At 47.6% G+C, this 17,132-nt stretch overlaps 1 protein-coding gene across 3 annotated transcripts in view; it reads right to left on the reverse strand.

Annotated features, from left to right (window-relative positions):
* Positions 1–17,132, reverse strand: part of PIDD1 (p53-induced death domain protein 1) — a 93,088-nt gene that overhangs the window by 32,210 nt on the left and 43,746 nt on the right. For all 3 annotated transcript variants that reach the window (XM_075326902.1, XM_075326903.1, XM_075326901.1), the window contains exons 6-10: positions 8,384–8,585; positions 4,211–4,345; positions 2,177–2,353; positions 1,751–1,898; positions 1,534–1,669 (exon numbers count right to left, since the gene is read on the reverse strand). In XM_075326902.1, the coding sequence (XP_075183017.1) occupies positions 1,534–1,669; positions 1,751–1,898; positions 2,177–2,353; positions 4,211–4,345; positions 8,384–8,585 (798 nt within the window). The remainder of the gene's footprint in view (positions 1–1,533; positions 1,670–1,750; positions 1,899–2,176; positions 2,354–4,210; positions 4,346–8,383; positions 8,586–17,132) is intronic.

Here is a 17,132-nt window from a genome sequence, read left to right on the forward strand (position 1 = left end):
GTCTCTGTATAGAATCATTCTTCCCAAGAGCATCGCTTATAGGTGAGAATGCCTCCGTAAAGTGTTGGAGCAGGTCACCTTTTTTTTCTTAAAATCAGAGTTATGACAAGAATCCATATAATTCTATGGGCACCTAATACAAGAGGTCTGAGACAGTCAGCAAAATACACTGGAGAAGATTTACTATTACTACTGTAGCAGAATTCAGGTGTTAACAGCTCCAAAATTCGGACACTGATCATCTCAGTCAGATTTATGAACAATTTGTGCAGATATTGGCATTGTAACTAAAAAGAGGCCTCAACGTTGTAAGATGCGTCACATTTCTTACTCTTAAGCACAAGTTATTGGTCTAAAGTATTCCACCCAAGAGATCAATTAAACAGCATGCACCAATGTGATAAAGTTTCCAAAGCATAAATATAAACTGTGAAAATCATAGCCAATGTGCCTTTCCTTCCAGCTTCCTCTTAGTTGATGCTGTGTGAACGCTATATAGCCATAATAGCTCTGCCGAACTGCAGCAGAATATATAAAAGTGGATTTTGGGTACTCACCCCCAAATCTCTTTCTCAGAGCCTTTCTTGGGGGACACAGGAAGACCATGTGTGAATGCTGCTGCCACTCGGAGGTACTCACTGCAAAATCCCTTTTTTGGAGCCTTCACTGGGAAACACAGGAAAACCATGTGTGTATGCTGCTGCCACTAGGAGGCTGGCACTATGTAAAAAAAAGTTGACTCCTCCTCAGCAAGCAAGGTACACCAACAGACACAAAGCTATTCAGTTACTGAGGAAGCAGTAGGACAAGCAACAGACTTAGTACAGAATAAAAATGGAATAACACAAACTCTAAAGCATGGAAAGGTAGAGTGTCCCCCAATGAAGGCTATCAGAATGAGATTTAAGGTGAGTACCCAAAATTCTATTTACTGTATCGCTTCATTGGGGACATAGGAAGACCATGGGATGTCCCAAAGCAGTTCCCATGGGTAAGAAAATAGGTAAGTAAATAAATGGAAAAAACACATGAAGATAGAAGAACTTCAGGATGCCGGTCAAACCTCTGCTCCTTGCAACACTTTCTTGCCAAGGCTGGCATAGGTATAAACCTGGTAAAACTTTGAAAACATGTGTACAGAAGACCAGGTATCTGCTTTGCAAACCAGCTAACCAGAAGCTTGATGACGAATGGCCCAAGAAACCCCCACTGCCCAAGTTCAATGAGCCGACATCCAGGAAGGGAGAGTTCTATTGTTTGTCCGGTATGCTCCCCTACTGACACAGAGTTAAAACTGATAAGCTTTGCACCAGTTGGTGGGAGTACCCTGCAGAGGAGGAGGCAACACGTTTTGCATAGTATCAGCCTCTTAGTGGCAGCAGCATACACCCATGGTCTTCCTATGTCCCCCAATGAAGCGATACATGTAGGATATACACCAAAGAAGTTAAAAGGCATCTGTATATTTTAGGAAATTGTTGAGAAAAAGATTTACTTATTTTATCCTAAACATGGCTTCTTATAAGAACTCACCAAGAAAAGTGATCCACCTGGAAATGGGCATAAATATGAGTGATCTGCAACACAACCTGATTGGTTATGTCGGTCCAAGTCTGTGCCCGCGGATCACCATGCAAAAGAAACAGATGGGACCGATCCAAGGTATCACCTGCGAACAACAAAAGTTAAAAAGCTGCTACTGGACCAAAAACGGAAAACTGGACCCAGAAGAACTAGTTTAGTATCTGACCTGTCACACCAGGAGGGAGCGGCAACTGAATTTTGACAGGACTCAGAAAGTTGGCAGCTGAACTTTGTGACAGACATAAGAGGGGACTAGTGGAGGACTCCGAGTCTCCAGTGATCTTCTCCAGCATTCGTTGGGAGACTGGTAAAACCTAAAAAAATGGGAGTAAATGAGAAAAATAAATGGAAATTAGAGAACAAGATTTAATTACACCATCAGGTTTGGCTGTAGTCATTCCACATTACATTTTAAATGACAAATAGTTGTTAATCCAGCACTTTGATAAAATGTAAACTTTTATTTTCGTCCAGTTAAAAACGGCATAACCATCCGAGAAACCGTCCCAGAGAACAGTGCAATCAAGGTTACAAAACTTCTCATTTTCACATTATACTACTGATTTATGAGGGAATAAGAGAAGTTACTGACCTGCATTCGCACCGTACGAGTCTCTGCAGTTGCACCTGGTGGAAACTCAACCCGGATGTTTTGGTCCACACTAGAGAACAGGAGTTCCCCCTCTTTCGGAACTTGACGGCAATCTTCAACTAAACGTGACACCACAAGGAACCAGGAGAAGTGAGTGGTCTTACAACAGGCCTGCATCTATTTTAGTAGAGAAAGGAATAGGTAAGTATTGTACCATTTGGTCGGGGTCAAAAAGGTAATATAACAAAGATGACAATCACATCAAAATGCCCGGGACTGGCTGGCAGCTCTCCTGATCCGAGCGTGAGAGCTGCATAACAATGCATGAAGTTGTCATGCTCAGGTCAGGAGAGCTGCTGCCAGGGAGTGCACTGCGATTCTCGTCCGAGTTATACGGCTGTTTGACCCCCGGCCTTAAAGTCAAGTCAAAGTGTATGGCATCTGTTATTTATGGAAACAGTTTCATAAATAATAAAGATCAATGGGTGGTAACTAGTGATGAGCGAACACTATCCTGCTCTGATGCTCGGTACTTGAAACGAGCAAGTCGGATGCTCAGATGGAATATACTCATGTACTGAGTATAATGAAAGTCAATGGGAAACTCAAGCATTTTTCCGGAGATCTTCCAACTTGCTCGTTATGAGTACCAAGCACCGGAGCATGGTAGTGCTCGCTCATCATTACTAATTATGAGTACTGAGCATAGCAGTGCTCACTCATCACTAGTTACAAGTACTGAGCACCCGAGCATGGTAGTGCCCGCTCATCACTAGTTACAAGTACTGAGCACCCAAGCATGGTAGTGCCCGCTCATCACTAGTTACGAGTACCAAGCACCCAAGCATGGTAGTGCCCGCTCATCACTAATTACGAGTATCGAGCACCCGAGCATGGTAGTGCTCACTCATCACTAGGTACGAGTACTGAGCACCCGAGCATGGTAGTGCCGCTCATCACTAGTTACGAGTACCAAGCACCCGAGCATGGTAGTGCCCGCTCATCACTAGTTACGAGTACTGAGCACCCGAGCATGGTAGTGCTCACTCATCATTACTAATTATGAGTACAGAGCATGGTAATGCCCACTCATCACTAGTTACAAGTACAGAGCACCCGAGCATGGTAGTGCTCGCTCATCACTAGTTACAAGTACCGAGCACCCGAGCATGGTAGTGCCCACTCATCACTAGTTACAAGTACTGAGCACCCAAGCATGGTAGTGCCCGCTCATCACTAGTTACGAGTACCAAGCACCCGAGCATGGTAGTGCTCGCTCATCATTACTAATTATGAGTACTGAGCATGGTAGTGCTCGCTCATCACTAGTTACAAGTACAGAGCACCCGAGCATGGTAGTGCTCGCTCATCACTAGTTACAAGTACAGAGCACCCGAGCATGGTAGTGCTCGCTCATCACTAGTTACAAGTACAGAGCACCCGAGCATGTTAGTGCTCACTCATCACTAGTTACGAGTACCGAGCACCCGAGCATGGTAGTGCCCGCTCATCACTAGTTACGAGTACTGAGCACCCGAGCATGGTAGTGCTCACTCATCACTAGTTACGAGTACTGAGCACCCGAGCATGGTAGTGCCCGCTCATCACTAGTTACGAGTACTGAGCACCTGAGCATGGTAGTGCTCGCTCATCACTAGTTACGAGTACCAAACACCCGAGTACGGTAGTGCTCACTCATCACTAGTGGTAACCCATATATGATCTGTTTTTTTGAGCATTCATTGACTTATAATGGGAGAATCTGAACCAAAATACTGCATGCAGCAATTTTTTGCACGCAGACAATCACACACAGTTACACGAAGGTTGGTTTATTCTTATGAATGGATGTAATTGGACAGCCCTGTGTAGCCATCAACCCATGATTATTACTATGCCAGATAATGATGCTATTGGCCTCTTAGCATTCAGTAATGTAGTGTAACGTAGTCATTTTGTTGTGATAAAATGTCAAGTACATCATTTCTATTGTAATACTGCAGAAGCTGATATTGTGCTTCTTCCCAGTCCTACCTCATGCAATGACTTCTCCTTTGTTGTGGTGCTCAGGTCCATCCATGTTCCAGAATGGTCCCTAAAGGTCCTGATGACCACCTCTCGCTTTGGGACAGGCTTCAGGGAGGCAAATGGGATGCTGATTTCTACATCCTGCGAAAGAAAGTATCGGTAAATATACTATATTGCCAATTGGGAAGCTACATTCATATGGATATGCTTAAATAGTAACTACACTATTGTTACCCTTTTTTATATTTTTGTGTCATTTTAATTGCAAGCAAATCGGCCCAGGTCCGGTTCCCATTGATCTTTTAAAACCCCCTACAGCTCCTGCCTGAATGGACACACAGAGCGGGGTACGGATACAATACAGAGCCTACAATAGAACGCCTTTGCTTTTCCATTGAATCCGTACTCCCATCTGTGTGTATACTCAGGCCTGAACTCTGCACCTGTCGGGAGGAAATTTTGATCAATTGGTGGACGTCTTAGTACCTGGACCCCCACTGGCCTGCTAACAATTGAAAAGATGATACAAAAATATAAAAAAAAGACACAAAAATATAAAAAAGTGACAAGAGTTTAGTTACTCTTTAAACTCTTGTGTTAGTTTATGCAGCATTTTCTTTTTCTTCTCCGCATTCCAAAAACTAAGTTTTTTTACTTTTTCCATCAAAGAAGTTTTGAGTGCTTGTTTTTAGTTACAAGAAAGGCCGCATATTGATTGGATAGTTTTTGGGTACATAAAACAGATTCGCTTTAATAATAAAAAAATAAATAAGAGAAATGTAAGGGTTTTTTTTATATTTTAGTATTTTAGTATTTTTTATTGAATTATGTAAAGTTCATCAGTTAGCATAAGCCCAATGTAATTGTACACTATAAAAAAAGTATATAGATGAAAGAAGAAAACACTGAAACTTATCCATAAAACTTTAGACCCTCTAGCGGCTCCTGAATTAACTGCAAATCATTGCAAGAATTATAGACTTGTGAAGCCGAATGACTACAGGGCCTTTATACATCTTACGCTGGAGTCACTCTTGCAAATGACTTACGCGAGTCTCACATCGGCATCACCCGGCACGGCTGCACACTCTCCTAACAGGAGCGGGTCGGCTGCATATATTTCTATGCAGGTGAGACGCTCCTGTCCGGAGAACATCAGGCCGTGCCGGGTGATACCGATGCGAATCACTCGCAAATGTGACTCCGGCCTTAATAGTGCTTTACACGCTGCGACATTGCTAGCAATAGCTAGCGATGTCATGCACGATAGCGCCCACCCACGTCGCTGTTTCGCCATGGGGGTGATCGCTGCCGTAGCGAACAATATCGCTATGGCAGCGTCACACGCACATATCTGCTTAGCGACGTCGCTGGAGACACCAAACAATCTCTCCATTAAGGGGGAGATTTGTTAGGTGTCACTAAGCGGCCGCCGAATAGCAGAGGAGGGGCGGAGATGAGCGGCCGGAACATGCCACCCACCACCTTCCTTCCTCATTGCCAGTGGACGCAGGTAAGGAGATGTTCGTCGTTCCTGCGGTGTCACACATAGCGATGTGTGATGCCGCAGGAACGACGAACCAGCGGCATGCACCATCAACAATATTATGAAAAGGAGCAACGTGTCAACGATCTACGATTTTTGACGTTTTTGCGATCGTTAATCGTCGCTCCTAGCTGTCACGCGCTGCGATGTCGCTAACGGCGCCGGATGTGCGTCACAAACACCATGACCCCAACGATATATCGTTAGCGATGTTGCAGCGGGTAAAGCATCCTTTATTCTTAAACAGTTAACCTTAAACATATAAATTCAAAAATTGACAAACAGAGAGGACTGACACACTAGGACTAAAGAAAGGGGGGACAAAGGCTGAGTAAAACCTATTTATTAACTTGGGCCCAAAACTAATCTCAGGGATTCAAAATGATCAACTTTAGCATTCAAATACTCAATTTTGCAAATGTCCAAAATTCTGGTTAGTAATTCCCGATAGGGCGGGGGATTGGACTTTTTCCAGTGGAGAGCAATCATGTATCTGGCTGCTGTTAGGTGTAGTAACATTTTAGCTGAATTCTTCCCCAACCCTCTAGGAGTGACATTAAGAAGGTAAATTGCCGGATCAAGCCCCACTTCTACAAAAAGAACCTCTTCTATCAGTCTTTTCACTGAGGTCCAAAACTCGTACAGCCTGGGACAGGTCCAAAATATGTGAAAGTGTGACCCAACCGACAAACCAGCATACACTTGGGAGTGAGGATTTCATTTATTTAGCACCTCTGGGGTGTGATACCAAAACATCATGAGCTTATATTTATTTTCCTTATATGAGGTACATATGGAGGTTTTATCCACCTTATCCCAAATATATTGCAATGTCTCCCTCCCCAGGAAAGACTCCCGCCTAGCCACATATGAAAGTTTTTTTAAAGGATCGGCTTGAGGAGAATTAATTAACCTATAGATATCCGATATTAACCATTTTGTTGACGGGCCTGTCCTACAAACCTTTTCAAATTCAGCTGGCTGAGAAACTCCCGATGAACCATTAAGCAATAGCGCTAAATGTTTTATCTGAATATATTGGAAGAACTCGTGGTTAGATATGGAGAAGTTGGATGTAAGAAAATCAAATGAGTGTATTTTCAATGTGTCCTTGTCCATCACATCCGCATGTCTAAAAAACCGGCTGAGATCCATGGGTGGACCATGTTGAATTCCATGCTGTTTGGGATTAAGGTTTGATAGATGAAAGATATCATCGGGGAGTTAGCTGAAGCCAATCCAAAACGTTTCATACATGTGTGTCATTTTTCGCTTGTAAACTGCATGGGTCCTAAAAGAGGTGTAGTTAACTTAGACTGGTGAGTTGTCCATAATAGGGAGTTTGGGTGGACAGGTGCTATCCAAAGCTTTTCAATCTATGCCCATTTATTATATGCCCACAATGAAGCCCCGGAAGGAATCCTCCTAAGGTGAACTGCCCAGTAATACTTTTATGACATCTGGAACCAAAAGACCTCCTTGTAGTCTATCAGTGGTGAGAATTTGTTTAGAGATTCTATTACGTTTGTCGTTCCAATCCCTGTATAAGGGTTCCCTCGCCGGTTGCTCCTCCGGCGGTGCTCTGCACCATGACCCTTTGGGTCCCCTCACCACCTTCTCTGTAAACCAATCCCTTAAAACCATGTTCTATTTTCTCCAAGTTCTCTCTGGTCTCTTGCTGTATCGGATAATCTGCTACCATCGGACTCCCGGTGGTCCAGCAAGTCTACAGTACATATGGATACCCAATGAAGCAAGAATGGTAGCTTAGTATCCCCTGCAGGCTGGTACATATGGGCCTATAAATCAGAAATATAGGCAAGGCTAATGAGCGATAACCGGCAGAAGTGCTAGAATGAAATAAAAGTCAGGAGGTGTTAGTGAGAGAACGTATTTAATGAAATATCTAATGCAGTTTTTGTTTAATTGTGTTCACCATGTGTAATAAAACGGTTGTTAAATTTTATAGTACTGGTCATAATGGATGCAGAAATACCAATTGTGCATTTTTTTTCCCCATATGAAACCCATTACATGGTATCAGCCCTATAAATAGAAGGAGCTGTGCTGGAAAGGGTTAATAAAGCAGATATCACCATTGGTGTACTAATAAGAGAGAGGACCCCATAGCAAAATAAAAAAATTAGACTTCCAAAACAGTAAGACCCGTGATGTGTTCCTCTTATTTTTTCACGACACCGACTAGAAGGTCCAGCGAGAGACCAAACACACAACTTAACAGGGGTAACAACACGACAAACAAGGGGTACACAAGGGACACTTTAATAACAGTAAGCCCTAGCACTAATGAGAGGGAAGATGGACACCCCTTCCACTTACCTGCTGCTGTACCCTGCACTCCTAGCCAGTCCCTATACAGTTTCCTCACTCACCTGTCGCCGAGCAGGAATCTGAAACCCTGAGTGACCCTACAATAGCCCTGGCTAGGGAGTGGGTAGGTAAGGATCACTAGTCCCACCGCTGCACTGAATCAACACACCAGGGGGAAAACACAACAACAGGTTGCTGCAGTCAGGCTGAAGCCTGCAGCCACCAAAGCAACTTCAAGAGAGGGCTCCACCAGTTCCTTCCACCAGCCTCTATGGCACATGTGCTCTTTTAGATAACCTTACCTGATGGAACTGTATGCCGTGAGGCTGTAGCTCCAAAGTGCTGCTGAGCAGCACATCATGGTGCCCGAGCCTCACATGTTGCTGGTCTGGTAGCAGTATTTGGAAATGTATTCTTGTGGTGCATGATACAGCCCCAGGAGGAAAACAAAGATGAAAACCGTGTGGGAGGAATATCCAGCATCCATCCGGTGTGACACAAAAACTGAAAACATATGTAAAAAAGGGTTATTACAGGTAGTGTCATTTCTGGTGTCTATAAACTGCATGTATTTAGCCGTATTGTAATATTATTACATATAGAGTTATGTAAGAGAACTGCTTTTTTTTTAGCTTATACAGTTAATCAGAAGTACAAAATAGGTTTACTTAAAGGGGTTAACCCTTTTTCCCTGGCAGGAGCTTCTTCTGAAAAAAACCTCAAACTGATTCTTTACTCATCCTCCCTTGGTCCGGCGTAAGTCTCCAACGCTGCTTCCAGTGCCTATTATTTTCTGCAGCGCTGACGTCATGTGGACAACTCTGCGGTCAATCAGTGAGCTTGTTGCTCTGCCTGACTTGATGACTTGTCCGCTGAGCTCACTCAGTGGCTGCCATGCTATGTGACTTCAGCGCTGCAGACAATAACAGACCTCAAGAGCAACAGCAGAGACACAATTCCTGCTAATAATATGGGTCTGGCACTCGGGAAATAAAAAAAAAAAAAAAGAAAGAAAAATAAAGAAAATAAGAATGAAGCAAGTGCTTCATACTTATCGAGTCTCCGGGGCGGCTGTAACTGCTCCCGCGGCCGCTCATTCCACTTCCGGGGCTGCTCATTATCACTAATCCACATGGACTGCTTTCCCTGCCCACCGACAGTCCCAGCATCTATGAGTCCCAGACAGTCCCAGCATCTATGATTGGTTGCAGTCAGACGCGCCCCCAGCCTGTGTGACAGTATCTGACTGCAACCAACCACAGACCCTGCGGTTCACTATCGTGGTATAAAAATAAATTAATTTAAAAAAAAAAATGGCTTAGGGTCCCCTCATATTATGATACACAGCATGATAAAGCATATGGCTACATCCTGCAGCCCCCAGCCGTGCGCTTATCTTGGCTGTGTATCAAAATAAGAGGAACCGCATGTGGCTTTTTTTTCATTATTTATATAAATAGTTAAATTAACGGTGTGTGGTCCCCCAATTTTGAGGGCTTTGGGTTGGTATTCATAGGCTAGGGAGCCCAATGCTTATTGGAGCCCCCAGCCTAAAACTAGCAGCCTGCAGGCTCCCGTAATTGCCGCATCTATTAGATGTCCCAAAACTTTACCCAGCTCTTCCCGATTGTCCTGGTAATCGGGCTAATAAGGGGTTAACAGCCCACAGCTGCCACTGAGCCCTAGATTAGTAATGGGAGGTGTCTATGAGACCCCCCATTACTAATCTGTAAGTGAAAAGAAATAAACACAAACACCGAAAAAAATCCTTTATTTGAAATAACATACAAAAAAACCCACCCTCTTTAGCTGGGGGCTGCAGCCTGTAGCCGTGGGTTTTATCATGGCTGGTATTATAATATGGGGGGACCCTAAGGCTATGTGCGCACTTACCGGATTTTGCCGCGGATTTTCTGCGGATTTGCTGCATGTTTCACTGCAGAAAATGTTCATAACATCTCTGCAGTAAATCACCAGCAAACCTATAGGAAAAAAAAATCCTGTGCGCACTATGCGGATTTTGACAGCTGCATGTTTTGTTGCGGGATTCCCGCAGCAAAGAAGGGAATTTTGTTTACTTACCGTAAATTCCTTTTCTTCTAGCTCCAATTGGGAGACCCAGACAGTGGGTGTATAGCTACTGCCTCTGGAGGCCGCACAAAGAACTACACTTAAAAGTGTAAGGCCCCTCCCCTTCTGGCTATACACCCTCCCGTAGGAGTACGGATTCCTCAGTTTTAGTACCAAAGCAAGAAGGAGGAAAGCCAATAACAGTTTCAAAAACAAATTCAATCCGATAACAAGATCGGAGAACTTAAGAAACAACATGAACAACATGTGCACCCGAAAAACGAAACCCTAAGAACAAATAGGGCGGGTGCTGGGTCTCCCAATTGGAGCTAGAAGAAAAGGAATTTACGGTAAGTAAACAAAATTCCCTTCTTCTTTTTCGCTCCTAATTGGGAGACCCAGACAGTGGGACGTCCAAAAGCAGTCCCTGGGTGGGTAAAAAGATACCACATGAACGGGCTGTCAGACAGCCCTTTCCTACAGGTGGGCCACCGCCGCCTGAAGGACCTGTCTACCTAGGCTGGCATCTGCCGAAGCGTAGGTATGCACTTGATAGTGTTTGGTAAACGTGTGCAGACTCGACCAGGTAGCCGCCTGGCACACCTGCTGAGCCGTAGCCTGATGCCGTAATGCCCAGGACGCACCCACGGCTCTGGTAGAATGGGCCTTCAGTCCAGATGGAATCGGAAGCCCAGCAGAACGGTATGTGTGAAGAATTGGTTCCTTGATCCACCGCGCCAGGGTGGATTTGGAAGCTTGCGATCCCTTATGCTGACCAGCGACTAGGACAAAGAGCGCATCAGAACGGCGTAGAGACGCCGTGCGAGAAATGTAAATCCTGAGTGCTCTCACCAGGTCCAACAGATGTAAACCTTTTTCAAATTGGTGAACTGGATGCGGACACAAAGATGGCAAAGTGATATCCTGATTGAGATGAAAGGAAGAAACCACCTTGGGAGAAAACTCTGGAATTGGACGCAGTACTACCTTGTCTTGGTGAAACACCAGGAAGGGAGATTTGCAAGATAACGCCGCTAGCTCGGACACTCTTCGAAGAGACGTGACCGCCACAAGAAAAACTACTTTTTGTGAAAGCCGAGAAAGGGAAACCTCTTTCAAAGGCTCGAAAGGCGGCTTCTGGAGAGCAATGAGAACCTTGTTTAGATCCCAGGGTTCCAATGGCCGTCTGTAAGGAGGAACGATATGACAAACTCCTTGGAGAAACGTGCGTACTTTAGAAAGCCGTGCCAAGCGCTTCTGAAAGAATACGGATAGTGCGGAGACTTGACCCTTAAGAGAGCTAAGCGACAAACCTTTTTCCAACCCAGACTGCAGGAAGGAAAGAAAAATTGGCAATGCAAATGGCCAGGGAGAAAACCCCTGAGCCAAGCACCAAGCTAAGAATATCTTCCACGTCCTGTGATAGATCTTAGCTGAGGATGGTTTTCTAGCCTGTCTCATTGTGGCAACAACTTCATGAGATAAACCTGAGGCCGCTAGGATCCAGGACTCAATGGCCACACAGTCAGGTTCAGGGCCGCAGAATTCAGATGGAAAAACGGCCCTTGAGACAGCAAATCTGGACGGTCTGGTAGTGCCCACGGTTGGCCTACCGTGAGATGCCACAGATCCGGGTACCACGACCTTCTTGGCCAGTCTGGAGCGACGAGAATGGCTCGATGGCAGTCGGACCTGATTTTCCGGAGAACTCTGGGTAACAATGCTAGAGGTGGGAACACATAGGGGAGTCGGAATTGCGACCAATCCTGAACCAAGGCGTCTGCCGCCAGCGCTCGGTGATCGTGAGACCGTGCCATGAAAACTGGGACCTTGTTGTTGTGCCGTGACGCCATCAGATCGACGTCCGGCGTCCCCCAGCGGCAACAGATCTGCTGAAACACGTCCGGGTGAAGGGACCATTCTCCTGCGTCCATGCCCTGGCGACTGAGAAAGTCTGCTTCCCAGTTTTCCACGCCTGGGATGTGAACTGCGGATATGGTGGACGCTTTGCTTTCCACCCACGTCAAAATCCGCCGGACTTCCTGAAAGGCTTGGCGACTGCGTGTTCCCCCTTGGTGGTTGATGTACGCCACCGCCGTGGAATTGTCCGACTGAATCCGAATCTGCTTGCCTTCCAGCCATTGTTGGAAGGCTCGCAGAGCAAGATAGATTGCTCTGATTTCCAGAACATTGATCTGCAGGGTGGACTCTTCCTGAGTCCACGTCCCCTGAGCCCTGTGGTGGAGAAACACCGCTCCCCACCCTGATAGGCTCGCATCCGTCGTGACCACTGCCCAGGATGGGGGTAGGAACGACTTTCCCTGTGACAATGAGGTGGGGAGAAGCCACCAACGCAGAGAGTCCTTGGCAGTCTGAGAGAGGGAGACAGTCCTGTCGAGGGACGTCGATTTCCCATCCCATTGGCGTAGAATGTCCCATTGTAGAGGGCGCAGATGAAACTGCGCGAACGGGACCGCCTCCATTGCTGCTACCATCTTTCCTAGGAAATGCATGAGGCGCCTCAGTGAGTGCGACTGGCTCTGAAGGAGAGATTGCACTCCTGTCCGTAGCGAACACTGCTTGTCCAGTGGAAGCTTCACTATCGCTGAGAGAGTATGAAACTCCATGCCAAGATAAGTCAGAGATTGGGTCGGGGTTAGATGAGACTTTGGAAAGTTGATAATCCACCCGAAACTCTGGAGAGTGTCTAGTGCCACCTTCAGACTGTGTTGGCATGCCTCTTGAGAGGGTGCCTTTATAAGCAGGTCGTCTAGATACGGGATGACCGAGTGACCTTGCGAGTGCAGAACAGCTACTACTGCTGCCATGACCTTGGTGAAGACCCGGGGGGCTGTTGCCAGACCGAAAGGTAACGCTACGAACTGCAGGTGTTCGTCGTGTATGACGAAGCGTAGGAAACGCTGATGCTCTGGCGCAATCGGCACGTGGAGATACGCATCTTTGATATCTATTGATGCTAGAAAATCTCCTTGAGACATTGAGGCTATGACAGAGCGTAGGGATTCCATCCGGAACCTCCTGACTTTTACGTGTCTGTTGAGCAACTTTAGATCCAGGACGGGTCGATACGATCCGTCCTTTTTTGGGACCACAAACAGATTGGAGTAAAAACCGTGACCTTGTTCCTGAAGAGGGACGGAGGTCACCACTCCTTCCGCCTTTAGAGCGGCCACCGCCTGCAACAGAGCATCGGCTCGGTCTGGTGGTGGAGAAGTTCTGAAGAAACGAGTTGGCGGACGAGAACTGAACTCTATCCTGTACCCGTGAGACAGAATATCCCTCACCCAACGGTCTTTGACGCGTGACAGCCAAATGTCGCCAAAGTGGGAAAGCCTCCCACCGACCGAGGGTGTGGGAATCGGAGACTGCAAGTCAGGAGGACGCCGTCTTGGCAACGGTTCCTCCGGCTGTCCTTTTTGGGCGTGACTGAGACCTCCAAGAATCTGAGCGTCTCTGGTCTTTTTGAGTCTTTTTTGACGAGGCGAATCGGGACCTGCCAGGTCCTCGAAAGGACCGATAACCAGACTGACCCTTCCTCTGTTGGGGTTTGTTTTGTCTGTGTTGCGGTAAGGATGAGTCCTTACCCTTGGAGTGTTTGATGATTTCATCCAAACGCTCTCCAAACAATCGGTCACGAGAAAAAGGCAAATTGGTTAAGCACTTCTTGGAATGAGAATCTGCCTTCCAATGTCTCAACCACAGGGCCCTACGCAAAACAACGGAGTTGGCTGACGCCACTGCCGTGCGGCTTGTAGCGTCAAGAACAGCATTAATCGCGTACGACGCGAATGCCGCCATTTGCGAGGTCAATGGTGCTACCTGCGGGGCAAATGCACGTGTGACTGAGTCGACTTGCACAAGCCCGGCTGAGATAGCTTGGAGTGCCCATACGGCAGCAAAAGATGGCGCTAACGACGCTCCAATCGCTTCATAGATGGATTTCAGCCAGAGCTCCATCTGCCTGTCAGTGGCATCTTTAAGTGCCGCTCCATCTTCAACTGCAACCAAGGATCTAGCTGCAAGCCTGGAAATTGGAGGATCCACTTTTGGACACTGGGTCCAACCCTTGACCACCTCAGGGGGAAAAGGATAGCGTGTATCTTTAAGCCGTTTAGAAAAACGCCTTTCCGGATAAGCGTGGGGTTTCTGGATTGCGTCTCTAAAGTCAGCGTGGTCCAGAAAAGTGCTTAATGTACGCTTAGGATATCTGAAATGGATTCTCTCGTGCTGCGAAGCTGACTCCTCTACAAGAGGAGCTGGTGGGGAAATATTTAACATCTTATTGATGGACGCTATAAGATCATTAACTATGGCGTCACCATCTGGTGTATCTAGATTGAGAGCGGTCCCAGGATCAGAATCCTGATCAGTTACGTCCGCCTCATCACCCATAGATTCATCTCGCTGGGATCCTGACCATTGAGATGAATGTGAAGGCCCCTCATAGCGAGCCCGCTTAGGTTGCCTGGGGCCATCGTCCGAGTCAGAGTCTTCACCCTGAGGTGTATGTGCCCGTCCCGGAGCTTGGAGGTAATTCAGCTGAGGGGGACCAGGGGGCAATGATTGCACAGTGTCCGTGGCCTGAAGTACAGGCCTAGCTCGCAATGTGTCAAGAATTTGTGACATAGTGAGAGACATTCTGTCAGCAAAAGCTGTAAACTCAGTTCCTGTCACCTGGACAGCATTCACAGGTGGTACACCCTGGGTCACGTCCAGCAGAGGTCCCGACTGTGCAAGTGCCGCAGGGGCCGAGCACTGCACACAATGGGGGTCAGTGGAGCCTGCCGGTAGAAAAGTCCCACATGCGGTACAGGAAGCATATAATGTCTGTGCCTTGGCACCCTTGCGTTTTGTGGACGACATGCTGTTGGCTCTCTGCAATGTGAGAGAGTCTATAGCCAAAGGGCGACCAGCGCTATGCAGTACAAAGTATTTGCAGGAACAAAATACTAAGATTACTACTGGCACAAGAGGGGGAGAGCCCGGAGGGCTGCTTACCGCCCGCTGAATAGCGGGTAAGAGGCGCAGAATTCCTTGTCTGGGTCTCCCCGGCTCCCCTCTGCAGCTCAGCGTGTCAGCAGGAATGGCTGCCGGCGTCTGTGGAGAGGGGCGGTCCGTGGGAGTTCCCAAACAAAAGTGCGGGAAACAGTGTCCCCTCTGTGCCTATTGTGAGGGCTGGAGTATGTAAAAACGACTCCAGCCCTCAGCGCTGATGCACTGACCAGCGTCCCGCCCCTCTCCTGACTGGCAGGTCTGGGGGCGGGAACGAACGGAACTAGGCCGCAAAAGCCGGGGACTCGAGTTATCAGCGCGGCCGCCGTAAAAGCGCGGCCCGCGCTGAAGTCCCCGGCGCACCACAAGTGCCAGCCGCGCCGCAGTCCCAGCGGCCGGCGCGACCGTTTCCCAAAAGTGTGCCTGCTTCAGCGAAGCTGAATGAGGCCATGGCACAAGCGCCGCAGCGCTGATGTCCCCGGCGCACTACAACACCCAGCATGCTGCGGTGTGAGCGCCAAATGCACGGGAACACAGAGTACCTTGAGGAAGCAGGGCCATGTCCCTGACGTACTCCGCTCCATCCAGCATCTTCTCCAGGGGCTGTAGATGGAGCACGGTCTCAGTGCCTGGAGACCAGTAAATCCCACTTCACCCAGAGCCCTGTAAAAAGGGATGGGGAAGGAATCAGCATGTGGGCTCCAGCCGCCGTACCCGCAATGGGTACCTCAACCTTACAAACACCTCCGACATACAGTGGGGTGAGAAGGGAGCATGCTGGGAGCCCTGTATGGGCCCTCTTTTCTTCCATCCGACATAGTCAGCAGCTGCTGCTGACTAAAAACAATGGAGCTATGCGTGCGTGTCTGACCTCCTTCGCACAAAGCTAAAACTGAGGAATCCGTACTCCTACGGGAGGGTGTATAGCCAGAAGGGGAGGGGCCTTACACTTTTAAGTGTAGTTCTTTGTGCGGCCTCCAGAGGCAGTAGCTATACACCCACTGTCTGGGTCTCCCAATTAGGAGCGAAAAAGAAAACAATTGCATGTCAATTCTTTTCCGCACACCGCTGCGGGATTTCACTCCATTGACTGCCATGTAATCGTGAAATCCTGCAGGGAATAACGCAGGCAGCAAATTCTGTGCGGTTCATTGCGTTTTCCTGCGTTATTCCCTGCGGTATTTCGCGGTTTACCTCTGTTAATATACATCTCTGCCTGCGGTTTTGCAGGGAAGGATGTCATTATGACAGAGGAAGCGGAGCAGAGAGTAAACACACAGATCACAGACATCACAGACAGATAGAACACAGACACATAGAATACACATAGAAAGCAAACGGACATATAGAAAACAATGCACGTGGGCTCCGCTGCATATTTACCGTCCAGCTGAGGTAAGCACACAGCGGCGGCCCGGTATTCTCAGACTGGTGAGGGAGAGGGGCAGGGTTAATGTCCCCCGCCTCCCTCCCACCTCCCGCAGCCGAGAATATCAGCCGCAGCTGCCCCGGGACTGTCGCATGCATTATGCGGCAGTACCGGAGTGTCCCCGGCTCTTCCTGCAGCCGTGTAGCAGTGGCAGTCAGAGTAATACAAGGAGTTAATGGTGGCGGATCGCCGCCACTAACTCCAGGCTTGATCATGTGAGCGTCTATGTGATAGCTGACATGATCAACCCGTAAGTAAAGTGAAAAAACACACACCGAAAAATCCTTTATTTTAAATAAAACACAAATAAGCCTCGTTCACCCTTTTATTAACCCCTCCCGAAACAAAGCTCCGACGTAATCCACAGCTCTGGCGTCCTGCGATGCTTGCATCTAGCCGCGATTGACACACAGTGCTGAATGCAGCCTCGCAGCGAGACAGCAGAGGTAACCACAGGGCATTTCCCACGGCCGGTAATGTGAACTCACTGCCGACCGTGAGAAATGCAGAGTGTGCTCACAGGGATTCTATCTATCTAT

Source organism: Anomaloglossus baeobatrachus, chromosome 10 (genome assembly GCF_048569485.1).
Source record: "Anomaloglossus baeobatrachus isolate aAnoBae1 chromosome 10, aAnoBae1.hap1, whole genome shotgun sequence".
Taxonomy (NCBI): Eukaryota; Metazoa; Chordata; class Amphibia; order Anura; family Aromobatidae; genus Anomaloglossus; species Anomaloglossus baeobatrachus.